General features: G+C 45.9%; 1 protein-coding gene across 6 annotated transcripts in view; it reads right to left on the bottom strand.

Moving 5' to 3' along the window:
• LOC134481696 (keratin-associated protein 10-6-like) overlaps positions 1 to 19,104 on the bottom strand; it is a 22,957-nt gene extending 3,853 nt beyond the window's left edge. Inside the window, exons 1-3 of one of the 6 annotated variants that reach the window (XM_063273728.1) lie at positions 12,551 to 19,104; positions 6,258 to 6,437; positions 579 to 676 (exon numbers count right to left, since the gene is read on the bottom strand). In XM_063273728.1, coding sequence (XP_063129798.1) covers positions 16,803 to 17,717 — 915 coding nt within the window. In that variant the 5' untranslated portion in view covers positions 17,718 to 19,104 and the 3' untranslated portion in view covers positions 579 to 676; positions 6,258 to 6,437; positions 12,551 to 16,802. Of the gene's footprint in view, positions 1 to 509; positions 677 to 6,199; positions 6,438 to 12,550 lie in introns of all 6 variants that reach the window. The other 5 variants (XM_063273730.1, XM_063273729.1, XM_063273727.1 and 2 more) reach the window with 5 other exon arrangements.
• Between the last annotated feature and the right edge of the window lie 2,326 nt (positions 19,105 to 21,430).

The raw sequence follows: 21,430 nt of genomic DNA, 5'->3' as shown, positions 1-21,430 counted from the left end.
TCTCAGACCGCAACGGTCTTCCAAAACCGCCAAGGAGTCAGTGAGGTGTCCGGGTGGGTGGGTGGGGGGAGCCTAGAAGTCCCCTAGAGTCTCTACGAAAAAGCCAGTAAAGGGCAACCTGGTCCTATGCCATCTGCTCGCGACCTGCTTCACAAATTGACTGTCTCCAGGATGCTCAGAAATGAGCTGGTCTAGGCTAGAAATCCAGATTTCATACCCAGGGAGGGTGGTGGCTCTGGTCATCCTTCCTACCGGCCTTTCCGTTTACATACTGCTTACGCCATTGCTCTAGCCTAAAACTAAACACGTCTCTTAACAGTGTTTACAAAGGCTGGATAGAAATCCTGCTTATATCACTCTAAAGCTATTGCTTTCCTTCCGGAGCAGAACGGAAATGCTCAGTAGAAGTCATTAGGTGCAAACGCTGTAACCTCCAAAACCTAACTTTCTGTCCCCCAAATGTCCGTTTTTTAAAAAATAACTTTAAAATTATTATAGTTTACCAGTACCTTTAACTGGGGTAGAGGGAGGGGGAATTTATTCCAGATTTTAAAAGTTCTCTTCACTTTGGCTATCACCTGAATTATTTTCCTTCCCAAAGAGCTATTTCTTTAGACTTTTTCTTCTGATGAATTTCTTTCCAGCACACCGTGATTCAGCTATCTCTGAAGGGATACTGCAAAGAAAAAAAAAAGTAGCTATACACATATTACAACCACTATGCACCACTGTGAATTAACACTATCACACTGTATGTTTTCAAATACAAGAGATAGAATTTCAGCTAAACATTTTCTTCTGAGGTAAAGCGGCCTGTGGATGCCTTAGTTTGTCTGTGAGGGAGGACATTTTCCATGGGACCCACATGGACCTGCTGAGGTTCCAGGTAATGAGACTGAGGGGAGACATAACAACGCTGGTGTAATTTTCATCCTGAACACGACGTGCATGGCTTTAAATTTTTCAGCCCTCGTCCTAGTTTCCAAGGCTTGCATCTCTGTGTGTGGACCAGGACTGTAGTGACCCAGCCAAAGAGAGGGCTGCAAACGGCTTTAGCCTAGGTGTTGGGCGGGGATGGCCTGGGTCCTTGCTTCAGTGCTTATAGTAGTTTAAGGCTTCTTGGCCCCTGAGATAAGCTCTGCATTTACTCTGGTGTGTGCATCCGTGTTTCCTGGTTCCAGCCAAGGCTCCTGAGTTAGAGACTGCACAAAGGTGTGAAATGGTCCTAACTGAAAATGGCGCCCTCATCTTCCGAGGCAGGGAAGGAACAGACAGAAAAATTTACCTGTCACAAAAATCTGTGGTATTTTTACGGCCTTTTGCTTTTTTGCAAATAAGTAACAAATTCAATTTTAAAAGAACTGGGTATCAAACAAATACAAAGAAATTGGGAAATTCAGCTTCTTCTAGGAATGTGTTATATTTCACATATGGGAGACATAATTTTCTCTGTTATAAGAAAATTTGTGAAAATCCGGCACTGTATGGCAGAGTGAAAGGCAGAGGTGTGATGACCACCTTTTCTCTAGGTTTTAAGTGTGGTTCTAGAATAAACTTGGCCCCGTCAGGCAAATTACAAATTATTTGTTTACCTGAACTTCTAAATATATTGTACATACATACATCACACACGCATGCGCGCGCGCGCGCGCACACACACACACACACACACACACCAGGAGAAATGCTAAGTGGGGACCTCGGCACTGTGGCTTACTCCACCTTCCGGGTGCTCACACTGCCTTTCAACCTCTTGTGGCTGCTCCTAAGCTTTACTGGGGTCTGATGGGAAGACATGAGGCCTAAGATGCTAAGGGGGACTTTCTACCTGGGCCCTGCCCACACACCACACTCACATTCCTGTTCCCTCTCCTACTGCAAGGGAAGCACCCCGGAGGAAAGCAAAGAATTCTGTGGAGTGGAGAGCACAGAGAAAAAACATAGCTCCCTGCCCCTCCATCCCCATCCTAAAGGAAGCCGGCAAGAGTCCATGCCAGGAAACCACAAGCCACTGGGTCTGAGCTCTGTGCTCTGTGCTCCTAGAGAATGGTGCCCTTGGTTCTCAACTCTTATTTGTAAGAAAACGCATGAGACTTCTGGCAGGCTGTCACTAGGGAAAAGGTCCCAGATTGGGCCAAAGTGGCTCCCCAAAGCTGAAAGGGGTCACATGGGGAAAGGGACCCCTGGCCCTGTGCTGCAAACCTGGTGCTCAGGAGTGAGGAAGACGTGCTCAGCTCTGACAGGCTTCTGTACACCGTGACCTGCACAGGTGGATGGATTTCTAAGAGCTTTGTACTCCTGGGAGATCTCCTCAGGATCCCCAAGCCTTTATAGTCTCCCTCTTCTGTGGGAGAAGAGAAATCTCCTTTGTGGGAGTCTGGGGTTATTTTAAAGTGCTCTGACAACCCCAATTTCTCTCTAAGACCTGAAGGAAAATCCAGGAGGGTAGCATCCTCCTGCTTTAGTACCACCCACTACCTTACCCAGGATGCTGGGCGGGGGTGGGCGTGTGCCAAGGAGTAGGGGGAGAAGTGGGAGGGGGAGAAACAGACCCTTGCCAGAGAGAGAACAAGACGCTATTATTGCAACTCTCCCTCCCTCCCTCACTGCTTCTCTCCCTCCCCTGACTCCACAACAAACCACCAGAGCCCCCTAGAAGCGTCTGCATTCCTGCCCTTAAACGGCTCCTTTCCAGGAAGGACCAGGGTCTGTCTCCCCAGTGTGGGGCTCGGATGCTGTTATTGCAACTTAATTTCGTCGTTGCTTCTTTTCAAAAGATTACTTGGAATGAATTGTTTCTTTTGTTTACTATCCAACAAACGACTTCTGCTAATCTTATATTTTATCTCCCTAACATATGGAAAAGCTGTTTATTCTAGCCAATCACAATAAAATGAAGAAAACCCCATTTTATGGAAAGGTGTATATCACTAGTCTGTTGATCATTAAAGATATGATTACCAGTGAAAACCCTCTGAAGGTGGCACATTTATGCTTCCAGGAACAGATGGGGACACGCATTTTCCTTGCAAATACTTTTGAAATTGCTCTACTGGTAGTAGTATAAAAGTGATATACAGATGCCGGGGCCTGCACGGCTAGGCCGAGTACAGCAGATTTACACAGTAAAGCCTTCACACGACGGCTGTCAGTTTTGATTGATCTCTACGATACCTTAGGAACTTGTTGACTAGGTAGGGAAACAGTGCAAATAATTCACTGCAGCGAGTCAGATAATTCACGCAGCCAATCGCTCTGCTTTCACTTTCTGGCTGTGACATATGAGCCTTCCCTACAAAGATGTATCATTTTCTAGCCTGAGCAATATTCAATGTCAGGAAAGAAAAGGCATTAAAGCCACACAAAAGGAGTCAGCCCTACTGCAGGACCACAAGTTGTTTTGGTAATGGGGACCAGATCCCGCTGTACGATACGTTGCTACCGGAGTGCTCGGGCCCAATTGTCATTATCATATTGATTAAAAAAAAAGTTCATCATAGTGCAATTTTGGGTTTAACGCCAACAGATCTGGAAAGAGCAAAGAATTATCCCACAAAAGCACAACATTCTTACCACAGGGACGTTTCCCTGTTCCAGTTCATTGATGGAGTTGATTAAGTTTAAATGAAGCAGACACTGGATAAAAGTAAGGGTATTGACCACTGGGCACCGTGATCTGTGCTTGAAAGACCCTGATACATGCAGAAAAGCAAGATTTGCTAAATGCTCTAATCTTCAATCAAATCTTACATCAATACAGACAAAGTTTGGTAATGAGAGATTCAATGAAGCATGCGGGAGAAAGAATTAATCCTCTTGGTCTAAACTGGCTTCAACTTTGAAGCCTGCTCCGAAGGAAAGACAGTTATCTAAATGCTAAGTAAGAAACTTATTGTACTTCTCATGGCATGCTAATCTTTTGTCTATTTCATCTCCATTATGTGTATGCTCAGGCTGCAGTTGTCATGGTGATTATAGCCAGCCACACTCGGGGGATGTGGTGAGAAGCCAGGCACTGAGGTGGAAAGGACCCCCACGCAATCCACAGTACAAAAGAGAGAGACAGAGACAGAGACACGGACAGAGACAGAGAGACAGAGACAGAGAGACAGAGACAGAGGAGAGGCAGACGGACACCAGACCCCTCCCAGGCTTTTCTTCTAGGACTAAGGACACCGGACCCAGAGGAGCAAGCAGGTGCCACTGGTAAGGAATGGACAGGCATCCCTCCTACCTCAGACCTGGTCCCTATCCAAGTTCCTAACTTGGAGTTTAGAGCTGGCCTCCCTCTTCCCAGATTCCCTCCCACAGCACAAGCACTGCTGAAAGGAAATGATGGCCGGACACCATCGGGAGCTCTGCCAGTAGGGTAGTGGTCACTCGTGGCTGTAGGAGGGTGGCAGGTGATGGCAGAGGATTATGTCATTTGAGCCTCACTGTGGGGTGGGGGCTGGAATACTCGAGGAGTGGCCCACGTAGCCCACAGCCCTGGCAGGAGGTAAAAGCTACAGGATCCTAGGGCCCTGGTGACCAAAGGTGACCCTGAGCCCTTTATGTGTTTTACAAAAGTTGCCAAATTAAGACAGGATTATAACTGCTCGAGTCATTGTCGGGGCTGAGAGGTTGGGAGCCTCGAATCTGCCCCAGCAGTACTGATGAAAAGCTTAAAAAGTAATAAAGGGAGAAAGAGCTAGAAAGTAACATGTACCGCTCTTATTAAAGAGAGGAGCCACAGAGAGGTTGTGAACTTGAGTCACTGTTTGAACTTTAATTTGTTCATTAACAGGATTTGCCCCTCACTGCGAATGTTATTACTTCCCTCAGCGGCTCGGCAACAATTCTGGGTATAATGAAAGAGTCTGGCAAAAGTTAAACGCCTGGTAATTAATTCATTTAATTGAAAGGGGGACAGGAAGAGAGAAAGGTCCCCCTCGGAAGCAGGAGGCGAAGGCCGTAAGGGGCGCGAGGCTGCAGTCTGCATGGAGGCCCTCTCCAAAAGGCTGGCTTCTGCCGAGGCCCTTCAGTCAAATGAATGCCACAGCCCCCCGAGGCTCCGAGGCCCAGGTGTTATCTGGGGTCTCTTCCGGATGATCTGTTATGGTGGCATGGACGTCCACATATCCTCATGAACAGTCTTTGGCTTCCCCATGCATCCCTTGGGTCAGGCTGCTGAGAGTTTTACGTTTTGGGACGAGCGAAAGGGGCTGATGCACATGCCTTGTGTGCACCTCTGCACGGCACCATCACCATCCTGCCGTCTCCCTCCTCTCCCCAACCCAGCAGGTGACTTCGCTAAACTCAGAAGATTTGGTCTGAAGACCACCTCCTTGCCCTTGCTCAGCAACAACAGGACTAAGCCAGTTTGGTTTGCCCCTGACGTCACGGCCTACTTTTCCCCTTTGTCATTCATCTCCTTCCTGTATTTGCCAGCCACTGCACCTGGCCCCTTCCATGCACACCCTCCACGGCACGACCCAGGTGCCTTGGAAGCTCAGGCCACGCTGTGAGCATGATGCTGCCCTTGCAGCTAATTAGAAGACACCAACAGTCAGGCGGTCAGCAATAGTTCAGGTGAATCTTTCCTGTTAACCGCACTTAGGATTTCCTAATATATTAAATACAGAAGTTCATATAATCAGTGTGATTTCCTTTAGAAATATAATTATCTACCTTGTATTCTCTCACTACAAAGCTATTATAAACATAAGACAAAAGTGGAGAGAGAATATGAAACAATAAAAAAATTACATTAGAATCCCTATTTCTTAAGCTTATACTTTTAAAGTACATAATTTCTTAATCCCAGAGAGAAAAGGAAATTTTATCCCTCAAATTAAATTAACACCAAATAAATTCACCAAAGTTGGGTCCTCGCCCATGTGTCTTTTATAAAAATGCTAACCTCAAACTCCAGACGACTACAATTGATCTAGTCGCCTGTCTTCCTTGACACTAAGGTATACACACTCCCAGAGTTAACACCAGGCAGGGGGAGCAGTGGCTGTTTTATGAGCCGCAGCAAGTTACAGGGTTTATTTAGGATCTGTGACGTTGTACCTGTCAGTGTGTAGATATGGGGTAAGCTCAGTTTCCCACGGTTACGGCGCCATCCTAGTTTTATTCCGAACAACTAACTCGGTACTACAAGTCTCCAAAGACGCAGAATAGGCTCTGCCGACCCTCACAGCCCACTGCTGACCTCTAAACAGTAGGCGGCTTAAGGCGCGGCAGCCTGTCAGGATGCTGGCCACACTCACTCGGAGGTGAAGTCCTTCCTTTCCCTTGTAGTCTTCTAAACTCCCCGTCCTTGAAGGCATTGGTAGTTCTAACTACTAACAGCTCTGGATCTGGGTTAACTTCAAGTCTTCTCCATCCTCAGGAGCAAGCGGTCTCTGCTTGATCTTCCACTACGTTCCGACAGGAGTCAACGCTTGCCCCTGGAAGCATCACATAAACTATTTACTGAAGGTACCGAGCGCCATTTTCTTCCATTTAATCCCTCCGATGTAATGGGACGGGCACCGCGGCTTCCGCTTTAAGGACAGGAGCTGAGTGAAGTAAGTCAGTCAGAGCGCCACTTCAATCCGGGTACTGGGGCCGAGGAGCCCGCTTTAGGAGCTGGAACCTTCCACTCGGGCGTCCTCACACCTCCACTGTGTTGGTCCCGCCTTCCAGACACTCTCTACAGTGTCATCTACCCCACCTGTCCCACAAACTAGACAGAGTCCCAGTGGGCTAGCACTGTGCTCCTTGGTCAGCTGCTGAGCTCTTCCACATACACGAGAAATCCCCCAGCACTACAGTTTGGCCTATACTAACCCCTCCAACTACGCCATGTGTCTCCTGTAGAGACTCTGCTATTTGTGAGACGTTCCCTCTCTCCAAAGACTGTCACAGGGTTTGGCAACCCTTCACTCTGTGCCCAACAATCCTTGGAAGTACACACTCTCATTATCACTATTTTGTAGACAAGGTGAGGCTAAGAGAGATTACGAAGTTCACCAAAGGGCTGGAGAGATGTTTCCGTGGTCAATAGCACCAGTTGCTCTCCCAGGGGACCTGGGTTCAATTCCCAGCACCCATATCATCACCCATGATCCTGGTTCAGGGGAATCCACACCCTCTTCTGGCCTCCATGGGCACCAGGCATACATGTGGGACACAAACATATGTGCAAGAAAACATTAACACATAAAGTAAGAGAGAGAGAGAGAGAGAGAGAGAGAGAGAGAGAGAGAGAGAGAGAGAGAATCCACTGAAGCCATTCAGCTGAGTAGAAAGTCTAACCTTCAAATACAGATCGTCTGATTTCTTCCTCCCGATAGCTACTACATTGTGCTGGCTCAAATACATCATTCTTCACAGAGTGTGAACTAATGGAATTCACTGTGTACCTCTGAGGACAGGTGCTGCCTTTACTCCTCAGTAGGTGAGATCTGACACTCACAGAAGGGCGAAGAGAGACATGCTGTAGCACAACACATCTTCCCTGTTTTTCTAGGAACCAAGCTCTAGGGAAAGAAGCCATGGCCCTCCCAAATCCGCACTGCGTTTCTGAGGGGAAAAGGGAAATTACTCTTCCTGTTGTCTTCTTGGTGCCCAGAGGAGAGTAAGAGAACTAAAGCAAAAGACACAAATTGTGGGGTTTGGGAGGGGGGTGGTGGTGGTGGTTTTGTTTCATTCTGTTTTTTGAGATGAGGTCACATGTAGTTCTAGGCAGGCCTTGAACTCCTGACCCTCCTACCTACACTCTCCTGGTGCTGGGATTACAAGTGTAAGCTAACACTCTGTCTGCCTGTTTTTAAACGGCCTGAACCTCTTCTCTCTGCAGCAGAAGTAGACTGCTGTGGCAGAGACCGCAATACACGTTCACAGGGCAGGTGAGGCAACGTGTGAGACTCAAGGCAGCTTCTTGGGCTCCACATCACAAATGTGCCTGAGGGAGAGAAACTGTGACAAGAAAAGGACGAGATCTAGAGGCCTGCACAGCTTTGCTCTGGGACGGTCTCTTCAGCACTACTGCTGTAGGTCTGGACCTGAGGTCTCAAGGAAGCTCCTCGATTTCCTCCTACGTGCAGGTCTTCACGAAATGTACAGAACAAAACAAAAAACCAATGGCCCCTCAATATGACGTGGTAGTTACGAATCTGAGGAAGGAAGGGCAGTGACTGTACTGTTATTAGTCACCTGTCTCTCGAGTCCTTGAGGAGATCTCTGTCTCTGTCATCATCATCAATAGCTTGTTTCAAATAACCTGGATAGATTGAAGTCAGCAAGCCCTAGCTTAACTTGCAAAACCCGTGTTTTCGGCACACAACATTCCGCACATCCATAGGAGGAACAGACTTAAGGAGCATTGCTACTGTATACATTTTGTCTTTCAGGAAAATCAAAATATACCTCAACTATTAAAAATGGGACATGGTCTCCATTGCTGAACCAGGATTTTATTCTACCTGGTATTCTGCAATTCTTAGGATCAAACTTTGTAAACCTCAAGTCACTAACTTCTCTATTTATCATCTAACCACTTACCTTACCTGTAAAGCTACAGAGACTATACACTCTAATATTTAAAAGCATCCAGTTGACTCAAATCTGGAAAGAGGCAGACATAATGTTTCAGGGTTTCTGAAAAGAAAGGCTAAAATCACGTCAAGTGTGTTTTCTCACAACTCTCATATTGGGGTTGGGAGGTACTAATGCTTCCCCGTACTGCTGATAAAGGCTGCTTTATTTCCTAAATGTCAAAGAGCACATCGCCTTTCCATAGAAAATCTGAAAATACATCTGTTTACCTCATTCACAGGTCTATTAGGTACACAACCCTGCTATATGGGTTGGAGTGCTCCTCTTCCACATCGAAGTTTATCATAGCAGATGCAAATAAAAGTCCAAAACTTCACATGAAGCTGCAATAAGGACCTTACTTTTGTCTAATCCAAACTGGTTACTCTTCAGATCCAATCTGATTCTAGGGAAAAGAGGGGGAACTTACTTGCTCTTATGAAACTGTTGCCCATTTCTTTCTCTGCTGGCTGATCTTCCTAGGTGCTCAAGCATCTGCATTTTTAACTCACTGATCAAACAGAAAAGCTCCTTCATCTTTGTCTGGCTCCCTTGACCTTTCCTGATCACTGGGTACGGCGGTCTGAATGAGAACCACACCTCCCCCATAGGCTCACAAGTCTGAATACTTGGTCCATAGTTGGCGGAACTACTTGGGAAGGATTAGGAGGTGTGGCCTTGTTGGAGGAGGTATATAACTGGGGTAGGCTTTCAGGTTTCAAAGTGCATGCCAGGCCCAGTCCCTCCCACCCCCACCTCTATCTGTCTGTCTGTCTGTCTGTCTGCAACTTGCTGATCAGATGGCTCCAGTGCCATGCCTGCTGGCCACCACCATATTTCCCACCAAGAGGATCATGGACTAATGTGGAACTTCACGGGAAGTTCCTTTGTAAGTTGCCTTGGTCGTGGTGTTTCATCAAGACATTGGTATTTGTACTAATCTCTAATAAGCTCTTAGCCTTCTATACAATACTAAAAGTATTAGACCTAAGTTCTGGTTAAAATTCCTACTCACTAGTTATATTTTTTTTTGTTCTTCTAACTATATTTTTATGTTTTTCTTGTCTCTCTAGTTGGAGTTGACTATGAATTATATATACAACTTCTATTTTTTTTTTCTGGGGTTTAGGAGAGAAAGTTGTTTAACAACTTCAAAAACTTTTCCATCGCCTGTGTCTTTTCCTCCCCACAGACTCTCTTTTCCTCTGCTGTCTTCTATTCCTTTTACCACATTCTGGTCTTGAATATCCCAAGGGTTTAAATTCAGTAGGTTAGGAGTTCTAGACTTCTGTGGATTTTGTGGTAGATAAGATGATATTATTTACAAAACATAATGATTGCTACATATGTACTTTATGGTTTATGTTCAAACAAAATTAAACATTATAAATGGTTTAGCTCACAGTTAATTTAGACCCATTTGGAGCCTGAGGATTTTTTTTAACTCTTGTTCTTTTATAGTTCAAGGAATATGGAAACAATTTAGTATAATATTATAGTGCAATCCTATTTTAACTACGAGATTATAACCTTTCAAAAAATCCAACTACATATTATAAAGTTTTAAAAATCATGCCAGAATTATGAACGCTCATAAAAATCCAACCAAAATCACATCTATTTATTTTGTTATTATTTTTAGACAGGCTCTTACTACCTTCTCAGGAACTCACTGTGTAGATCAGGCTTGCCTCAAACTCACACAGACCCACTGCCTCTGCCCCCAGTTGAAGTTATGTGTAATACATCTGGCCCAGGCTTTCTCCACAGCATATACCAATGTACTGCTACACATGTACATGATTCCTGAATGAATAATTCATTGACAATTAAAGACAACTTATAATTCCAAATGAGTGCTTCTCTTCAAACTGTCCCTTGGTAACTACTCTTATACCAATGATGATGCCATTCTTCAAGCTATATTGGTAAACTAACTGTAGAACTAATTTAAAAGCTGCCCAAGAAAGCAATCCAATTGTCTTTCAGTTTGTTTTGAAATCAAACGATACTGCTCTGGTTTAGTTCTCCTTCAGGAACTAAAGGAAAATATGACTTTTCAAAGTTTTTAAAAACAAGATAAGCTATCAAAAAACAGTACCTACTAAAGAGCTGCAAAAGTTGTTTGGATGACAGCTTCCAAGGCAGCTACTTGAAGAAGAAAAAAAACAAACTACGTGTATAGTTCTAGTACAGTCGTTAAAATGCAGACATTAGTTTATACACATATCTTGGTTACAGAATTTCAGCAATATGTCCCAGTTTTAAGGTTAGGAACAAAATTATTACTAACTTCTTTCACTATTGAATTTAACAAAATTTTACGTTAAGTTCACCTTTCAGATTTTCAACAAAATGTCTTAAGGATAAAGTTATTGTTTAGAATGGTTTCAGGCATTATTCAAGAAAAATTATAACTACAAATTGAGTTTTAAAAAAAAGTTAAGTGGCTTCAATTTTAACTAAAAGTTAGAGCTTCCACTTATGTGTACTGAGCAATCCAGCAGACCACATTAGGAGCAAGAGCCGCTTAGCAAGACTGCATTCTAAAGTAGGTAAAGGTGTAAGCCTTTTAAACTTCCTTTACAACATTTGAGGAATGGTGCTGTGAAGACAGCACAAGCTGCAGAAAGTTTCCTGGTCCCGAACATATTTTACTTCCTTGGTCAGCACAGACTTGCCATTGCTATAATTTTTTTTAAAGGATCACAGTTTTTAGCTCTTCAATAATAATACTCCTTGAGGTTTTTTTTTTTATAGCCAGGAAATAATGTTACATTTTATCAATTATTAAAGGTCTATAGCGATCCTGCTCATTGGCAAAGCTAAGTACAGACCCTGTCTGTGATGATCGATAATCAATAACAGAGAAGAGCCTACACGGAGGAAAAGAAAACTCCACCGTGTCGATCCATGTTCATGGGGTTCACTGTAAAAGTAACCCACCATTGACATTTTCCCAGGATTTGGTCCGTGGAAATACAACCCTGACGACCACATGGCAAATTCGAACATTCAAATCTGAGTTTGACTTTTCCAATTACTCCAGTTTTAGGGAGCACTTGGTCTCCTAGAACTCTCATTAACGTACTGTGGACTATTTAGAGGTCACATAACACCTACCTGCTCCTTACTCTCTAAGAACGATAGGACAGGAGGACACCCTCCTCCTTCCTATGGGGGCTGTTGTGAGTACACTGATAAATACGTACAAAATGGTAAATGTTCCTATTTCATCCAACATTTTGAAAGATGTCAACCAAACACAAATATTTTTAGTGTGTGAATTAAAACGCCTTTTACCGATAGCCTCAGATGTTTCCTTATGAGATACTGTGTCAAGAACTGGTTTGTGTATTATCGGTCTTCCCAGAACGCACAGATATCACATTTCATAATAGCCTGGTATGATGACTGCTGTCAAAGTCACCATAGAAACATCCTGTCCTAGAGTGACATACTGTATTACCGTGACAGAAGACTAAATAATAAAAAAAAAAAAATACAGAACTAAACCAGGCACCTGGGGAGAGGGCCGGTTTGGGGAGGACTAGCTGACTGAGGGACGCGCCAACCGAGCAGAAGGAGCATCCCCTGGGCGGGGCTGGGGACCGTCGAGGGCTCGCGAGACGCAGAGGACAGCAACTTTGCTCAATCCCAACCCCATCCAGCAGATCGGCCTTTGGGTCCGTCTGCTCCGCAGTCCATAGACCCGCACGCACGTGAGCTGGGGTGGCGTGGTGTCGACCCTGCGATGGGGCGGGGCAAGGACCTCATACCCCGGGATGGCCCGGGCCAAGCACCCGAGGCTCGGGGGCCGTGGTTCCAGTCGGGCTGACCCGGGTGAGTCCGGAGGCTGCGCTCGCCCCCCACCGCCTTCCCGCCCGCGACGCCCTGCTCCCCGGACCGCACGCGGGACTGACGGAGGCGAGCCCCACGCGCGAGCACCCGCCCCAAGCAGGGCCCCGGGGGCCACGCTCACCTCCGAGGCCCGGAGCCGCCGCCTGCAGCGGGAGACAGCGGCCCGGGAACCGCGCGCCAGGCCAGCCGCGCCGGGACCTCGCCGGGTAGCGGAGCAGCCAGCAGTGCCTCCGCGGAAGGGAGGCCTCTACTGTCCGGCCGCGGAGCTGCAGCGCGTGCGCCACCGCCAGGCCCCGCCCTCACTGTGACCCCGCCCACATAACGGCCACGCCCCGTGGATGGCTCCTCCCCGGGACCTGCCCCTAGCTGTTCAAGCTCCACCCACCGGCCGCCTCCACTCGGGTCCCTCTCCCTCCCCGCCTCCCAGCCCGCCGGGTGTAATCGGCCCTCTTCCGGAGATGAACGCGAAGCGACGTGGAAACCCTTCCACCAAAATGAGCTGTGATATCCTTTTGATGGCTATAATTTATTCCAAATCGTCCCTGGACTGAAACGATCAATTAGCAGCCCGAAACGCACTGTGAAGTAAATTGTCACACTCACTATTACAGGATGGTTATCATATATTTATAAGGTGTGTTTTCTGCAATCAGAACCAACAAGGTGTTGAGCGATCAGTCATAAACGCACTTCTTCAGGAAAAAAAAAAAGGAGAGAGAGGGAGAGAGAGAGAGGGAGAGAAGCTTCAGCATTGTATGTCAGGGGAGAAAAATCCTTATGACAGTTATCCCTCCCTCCCTAGTGATGCTTCCTCTGGCAATTGGAATGAGGGCTCTGCACGTCTCTCAGACACTCGCTACCCCAGAGCAGTGGGGGCTGTGAACTGGCAGGAGAATGGTAGTCCTCAGCTCAGAGGAGAGGTTCCTCTACTGTGTACTGTGTACCGGGATTACTCTTCACGTCCCCGCCCCCATGCCCTAGAATCTTTCCAAGCGTCAACAAAATGGTTGGGTTCCACCCACAGTGTCCCTTCTTCCTCAGGCCTCAAGGTCTTATCCCCTCTCTGCTGTTTTTGTGCTGTAGAGGTGCTGTCCGGACCATATTGAGTATGCGCTATGGGGTGCGTTGTATTATGAATCGGAACCTACCAGAATTTCATCATCACTCAATCATGGCAAACAGAAAATCGTAAGATACTGGCCCAGTCTGAACCAAACCATGGAAACATTGTTTTTTTTTAATCTTCCTTCTGAATTGTCAGAAATATATAGATCTAGGAATTCTGAATTCCCCTTAACAAACTGTCCAGCAGTCACCCAGGAACCGGCTACAATCATTTTTGCAAAGATTCTGCTTTGCATCCAACCTAACGTCCTTTTTGCTTGAGAAACAACCCTAGAGACACGTAGTCTCTTACAAATCCTGGGTTTAATTTCTCAATGCACTGATTTAAAACCTTAAGAAGACTTAGGTACCTAGACGTCAACTTCTGTGGCAACAGTGTGATAACGTGCAGAGTAAGTCGGCGACTGTGACCGGCAGAGGCAGAACCCATGGAGAGACAGAATGTATACCACCTTCACTGAGGCTGAGGAAGACTATGTAGAAAAGGAAGCTGACTGGGCATTTGGATTGCAGGATACCTGGAGCTGTTAGACCGCCCTCAGCATAAGAGTTTCCGTAGTCCTCTCTCAGAAAACACTGTGACTAGGGACTCTTGTTTCATTTGAAGGCTGGCACAGCAAGAAGCCAGCTCACTACCTTTCCTCTGTATCTTTCACTGTTACTAACTTCATATGCATTAACTGGCTACTAATATTATTGAGCACTTAGTCCTTGCCAGGCACAGTGCTGTAAATTATTTTGTTTAATCACATCAACAGTCTTAACAGAAAAGATTCTTCATCTTGCCGGTGATGAAGCTGAGGCAGACACTAAGTAACTTATCAAGGGTCATGTAACTCTTAAGCGATACCCTCAAACCAAGAGAAGACTGTGTTAGCTATCCCTTGCTCTGACAAACCCTTAGAGAAACTAGGGAGAAAATGTTTCCTTTCCTTCTTAGCCAAGCAGGGTTAAAAAAAAAAATGTTTCTTTTCATTCTTACCCTCCGAGAGTGAGTTCAGCTGCTGTTGGCCCAAAGCCAGCCTGGAACGTGGCAGCACAGAACAGCTCAGCTCAGCTCATGGTGGTCAGGAAGAGATGATGCTTTTCAAAGGCATCCTGGTGACATCCTTCCCTCCAGCTCTGTCCTATATCCTAACACTCCATTCAGTTACAGTACAGTCCCCACTATCCTCAGAAGGCAGCCACCTGTTACCATGACTGCAGGAGCAAGCCTTTTTGGGTATCCAAACCCTGACAGTCTTGAATGCTCAAGCTCCTCACCCCAATAACGTGATATTCTAGAAATGTAAAATGGCAATGGTGATTGGTTTTTGGTTTTGCTTTGTTTTTAAACTATTTTACTGGGACAGTGATAAAAGGAGGAAACGTGAATTCTGGATGAAGTGTAAAGAAAGAAAGCCAGGAACCAGAGCTCACTCCGTCCCAGTAAGCTGGGAGGCTGAGGCAGGAGGAATGGAGTCAGAAGCCAGTCTGGACAACATAGTGAGTTCCAGGCCAGCCTGGGATGACTTTTTTCTGTGGTGAGGTCGGGGCAGAGAATGAATGAGTAAACAATCAAACAGCTACTTGCAAGAGAAAGCGTCAGTGGGAATCCCTGACCTGGGAATGTCTCCTCTGCTTTCTCTCCAAGTTCTAGGTTTCTTTTTTCAGAGTTACCACCTGCTCTACACCCACATGGCTTTAGCCAAGGTCAGTAAGGGCTACTAAACTGGGCAGAGGGGAGAATCTATAGAAGGCAAAGAGCAGCCTGGGGAACAGCCGCAGTGGAAGGCAGCACGGGCCAGAGGCCCTTGTCCCAGACACCAGCTCTGTGAGAATGAGACTTGGCTTCCTGATGAACACTAAATTACCACCATCGCTAAACTCTCCCTTAATAGACTTGTAAAGATCTGCTCACTACCTTCCCCTTCATGTAGAATTTGTAATCAAGAGCCCAATTTTGTCATTTGGAAATACTAATTATCTAATCACGGCATGCCGCATAACGTACTTGTCTGCCCAATTAGCTAGGACAATTATTAAAATTCAGAGGCCTAATTATGTCTCAATTTAATGCTGGCAAACTTGCATACAGAGCAGTAATTAAAATCCTCTCTTTGCCTCTGCCTTTAGGGCACAGGATGATTAGGCCCTGTCAGGGGGTGTACTGAACCAAACCAGCGAAGCGTATTGTGCAGCATGACCTCGCATTGTTAAGTGTGTCAACATATTAACCTGAATTCCCTTCAGCCCCCACATAATCACATTTGGTGCAGGAATAAAGGAGCTAAAACATGAAGCATTTTATTAAAAAAACATAAATTCTTTTTAATTAATGCTATGAGGGTTTCTGGTGAATTCCAAGCTTCGAAAGCGCTGGAAGACACGACTGGCTCATCTAATTACTAGCAAATTTGCTCTCGTTAGAACTCCTTTTTAAAAAAAAAAGAAAGAGAGAAAGAAAGGAAGAAAGAAAGAAAGAAAGAAAGAAAGGGAGGGAGGGAGGAAAAAGAAAAGACCTCGTTCTATGAAAATGATTTGGGGGGTTAGGATATATTGGGGGGACCGAGCTCGTCAGCTTCCAGTAATACAGTGGAATACTAGCTTTACCAAGAGGGCACAACTGGATGTTAGCTTCCAAGTGGTTCAACCCAGGACTGCAGGCACCAAGGGGCTATCTGCTTTAGTGCTTGAAAGACATTAATAAGAGTGGAAAATTAAAAATCATAATATTGAAACAAATTCAAAATGTTTATCTTTGGCGCTCTTCAAGTTTGATGTATGAAAGCCAGCCAGCGTGAGGAGACCTTCACACTGGGAAAGTCCACGATGCTCTGGAGCCCCTCAGCGTGCTGAATCCTGGACAGCACGTCCCCTCCGTCCCCTCCGTCCCCTTTGAAGCTCTCTCCTCTGTGAATTAAGGAGAGGTTCCAACCCCCACTGAGACTTCTGAGCACGTTCTGAATTCTGGGTTCGCTGTGGCCCTTTGAGCCTCATTTACGTATTAAATCAGTGGTTCTCAGCCTGTGGGTCTTGACCCTTTAGAGGTTGGATGACCCTCACACATTTGGGGTTGGTGTCATCAGACACCCCGCACATCAGATATTTACACTGTGATTCACAAGAGTAGCGAAATTACAGTTATGAAGTAGCCATAAGATGATTTTATGGTTGAGGGTCACCACAACATGAGGAACTCTATTAAAGGGTCATTATCTTAGGGACGTGGAGAGCCACTCGCTTTATCAAATGAGTAAGGACCATGCTCAATCTAAGACTCTAAATAGCTCGTTTGTAACAAGGTTTGTTACAGTTGCTTCCAAACTTTTCATCACAGGATAGCTAGAGAGCAACACACACACACACATACACACACAGAGAGATACACACACACACAGATATACAGATACACACACACAGACATACACACAGAGACATACACACACATACACACATGGATACACAGACACGAGAGAGAGAGAGATACACACACAGAGAGAGAGATACACAGAGAGATACACACACACACAGATACACACACACAGATATAGACACACAGACATACACACACTTACACAGAGAGAGAGAGAGATACACACACAGATATACAGATACACAGACACAGACATAGACACACATACATACACACACACATATACAGATACACAGACACAGACATAGACACACATACATACACACACACATATACAGATACACAGAAACAGATATACAGATACACAGACACAGACACACATACACAGACATAGACACACATACATACACACACATACGCACACGGATACATAGACATGCACAGAGAGAGAGAGAGATACAGACACACAGACACAGACATAGATACACATACACACATACGCACATGGATACACAGACACACACACAGAGAGACAGATATACAGATACACAGACACAGACATAAATACACATACATACACACACACACACAAAGATACACACACAGATATACAGATACACACAGACATAGACACACATACATACACACATGCACATGGATACACAGACACACACACACACACAGAGACAGATATACAGATACACAGACACAGACATAGATACACATACATACACACACAGACAGAGACAGAGACAGAGACAGAGAGAGAGATACAGATACACAGACACAGACATAGACACACATACATACACACACTTACACACACGGATACTCAGACACACACACACAGAGACACACATACGCACAGTGGCAGATTAAATGAGAAACACCCCACCATCTCAGGCATTTGAACACTTGGTCCCCTGTCGGTGGCACCATTTGGGGAAGTGCAGCCTTGAGGGAGGAGGCCCACCACTGGGAGCCTACTCTGAGATAAAGCCTCATTCCATTTCTCAGCCACCATACCTTACTTATCCTCAGTCGACTTGATGGGCTCTGTCAAATAGCTGCTCTTTTTCATGGTGTTTTACCACAGCAACAGAATTGTAACTGACACACACCCTTACCTCCCCAGAGTTCTCTCACTTGATCTTTGCATCTTGTGACAACCTTGTGACCTAGCAGGCCAGCCAGGCAGGCCTCCATTCGATTATATAAAGCTAGTGAGATACTGTCGCAGGCTCACCTCTCCACGTCCCACTTCCCAGTAACAGGCAAGGCGAGACTGTCCTAGCCACAGACTCGCACCTCTTCAGACAGAGGGCTGTAGACAGAAATCAGGTAGAGATGCTAGTTTGGTTAATCTCACATTGAGACCAAAGCATGGATGGCGTTATATTTACCCAATAAGATTAGAGCCTATGTAGCATGCTAGAGGGTCCTCTATCCTCAGTAAGCGAGCAACACGCTTAGTCAGATTGGCCAGGTTTGCCCATTTTCTCTTTTACCTTTTGAAAAACATTGTGCATATGTATGTAGTGTACGCACGTGTATTCTCTCGCTCACACACGTGTGTGTGCATGTGGGTGCCAGGCTTCCGGTGTCTTCCTCAGTCAGTCTTTACTGTATTTATTGAGACAAAGGTCTCCTATTGGACCTGCTGTTTACGGATCCATCAAGCATAGCTTGGGACTGGAAAGATGGCTCAGCCTTTAAAAGCCCTGGCTGCTCTTGCAGAGGACCCACGTTCGGTACCCGGCACCCACCCGGCACGTGCTCACGACCATCTGAAACTCCAGTTGCGGGGGGATTTGCTACCATTTTCTGGGCTCCCTGGATGTTACTCAGACACGTGCAATAATGTTAAATCAATCTTAATCACGAACGGCAGAAAGGAAAACTGAACGGTGAGTTCCCAGGATCCTCCTGTCCTTGCCTCTCCCCACTAGAAGGGCAGGTGAGAGGCAGCTTTTCACAGGGGTGCTGGGGATCGTTGTCCTCGCGATGGCGTAGTAAGCACTTCCTTTACCCCCTGGGCCATCTCTCTAGACTCCTTTCAATGTGCACGTTCTGAAAATATGGAGCTTCCGAGTCAGCGGCAGAAGGTTCCATCCCCCTGGCCTTGCTCTGGACGCCACGCGGTCTGTTCTGGCTGGTCCCCTCGCCTTCGGACGCAGGCACAGACAGACTACAGATAAGTCTCCACAGAAGCTGCTTGTCTAGAGCCAGGGCAGGCCTTTAGGTGCTCGTGCTATGGAACCAGAGGGTTCAGGCTGCCCCGACCTCCCGAGGAGTGTGCCCTATGCCCTACGTCTTGAAAATGGCTTTGCTCTGAATGTCCTCGGATGGCAGACTGAAGTGCAAATCTGTGTTCCGACTTGTCCCCGTCCCTGTCAGCATGTTTTCCTCTTGTCAGCAGCAATTGACTGGTCAGGCTCACCCCTGTACAGCAATTGTAACAGCTCATTGACAGACCAGTGACCCAGCTGGACCTGATAATGGAAAACTATTGATTTTTGTGGGTTCCACGAATCTCAAATGAACGGCCGATGTAATGTCATCAATTGTCTCAGACTCTTGATAACCCAGGGGGAAAAGTTTCAGGGTTGCCTGGATTTTCTGACAATAGTGTTTCGAAATCTCACAGAGCGTCGGGAAGCCGCCGCCCACTTCCTGGGCGGTTTCCTTGGATGATCCGTATTAGTCCATCAGCCTTATAAATATATTATCAAGCTGGGGGGTCAGCAGTTAAGCAGTTGAACTGAAACGTTATACATCACTAAGCAGAGAAACTTATGGGGAGAACTAGGGAGGACAGTGTTTAAAACATTTATTTGTTTTTGCGATGCTAAGCGTAAAACCCAGGACCTTCCACCGGGTAGGCATCTTACCACTGAGCTACACTACCTGCCCATCCCATTTGTTGCAAATACGAAAGAGAAAAAAGGTTGAGAGAAACCCAAAATATATTGCCTCTCCAACCTCCTGATGTATAAAATTGTGACAGAGCCTTGCTTCTGCTTGCCTTTGTTAATTTGCGTGGGGTGGAAGGGATGCCTTGAAATGCATGCAGCCGTGCATTTAGATGCCTTGTATGGGGGCTGCGAAACCACTATTTATTTAGTCTTGATTTCCAAAACTTCCTTCTTTCATCCTTTAAAAGCCATCAGACAGGGGCTGGAGAGATGCCTCAGCCGTTCAGAGGCCACTGTTCTTGCAAAGGAGAATTGAACCCTTGTTCCAATTCCCAGCATGGTGGCTCTCGATCTTCCATAACTCCTCTGACCCCCTCAGGCAGCAGGCGTGCAGTCAAGCAAAATACGCAGACCCATAAAATAAAATAGTTAGATCTTTAAAATTTAAAAAAAACAACAAAAAACAAAAAACAAAGTGAAAACTGTCAAACATTGCTTTGTGCATTTGAAAAAGTTGCTTCTTTTAAAGCCAAATTAGCAGTTTCTCCCAGTAGAAAAATGGAGAAAACTCCATCTTCTGAGCTGAGTTTTCACAGATAGAATGTCTGGTAGTGGCCTCTGTCAAAAGGAGCACCCCTTACAGAAAGGAGGGAGAGCTATTGATCCTCGGTATGGACCCAGTGAGTTTAGTTCTCAATCACTTGTTGTGAGAACATAATCTCCTCATGTCCTGATCACATCCAGACACTGAAAGAAGATGGTTCTCAGGGAGCTAACAGAGCGGATCACAGACTGCCCAGAGGGGGTTGGAGAGAGAAGTCTCAGCGGGGAGCCAGGAGACACAGACCTCAGGGTGAGAAGCCCAATGTGGCAGGGCCTTATTCACAGGGCTCGGCTGTCTTCACACTCTGTCCTAATGGTCTCTTTATGGCCTATGATTACTTCACCCCTCAAACACTCTATACCTGGTCTTCTGCCACCAAAGCCAACAATGCTCACTGACTGTCACTTTGTAAAGAAATACAAGGTGGAGGTCTAAAAGGAAATGAAGATGCACTGAAGACAAGGTCAGCAGTATCCGTAATTTTATAAACCACACAGCACCTGTTAAAAGGAGATCACAATTATCTGAAACTGCCGTGTAGCCTACAATGGTAGGGTCTAGGTGATCCAGGCTCTGGGGCTCTTTGGGGTGGTACAAGTGTAGACATTAGCATCCAAGAGCAGGAAAGATCTTTTAAAACTGTTTACTTCTACTGAATTCATTCTTTGGAAATTTTACACATGCACAATGCATTCAGGGGGGTCCTTTTGATGGGATCCCCTTCTTTTTTAGTCTTAGGAATCATTTTTTAAAAGGCTATCCCGACTCTACTCCCAGCTTTATCTGAAGTTGTGTCTCAAGTCTATTCCTGAAGGGAGTTGCTGTCAGGTGTAAAATATTGTTAAGTCTGACTTGGTTATTGAGTGAATCTCTATTCACCCTCTGGCAATAGACGCAGCTTCCCCAGAGTACATCATACCTAAAATTCAACTACCTGGAGGGGTCTTTGGGAACAAGGAAGAAAATGGGACACATGGACTCAGAATAACTGTGAGTTACTCT

Source organism: Rattus norvegicus, chromosome 14, assembly GCF_036323735.1.
Source record: "Rattus norvegicus strain BN/NHsdMcwi chromosome 14, GRCr8, whole genome shotgun sequence".
NCBI classification, from domain to species: domain Eukaryota; kingdom Metazoa; phylum Chordata; class Mammalia; order Rodentia; family Muridae; genus Rattus; species Rattus norvegicus.
Note: the sequence above shows the minus strand (reverse complement) of the source record. Positions and strands in the feature narration are given on the sequence as shown.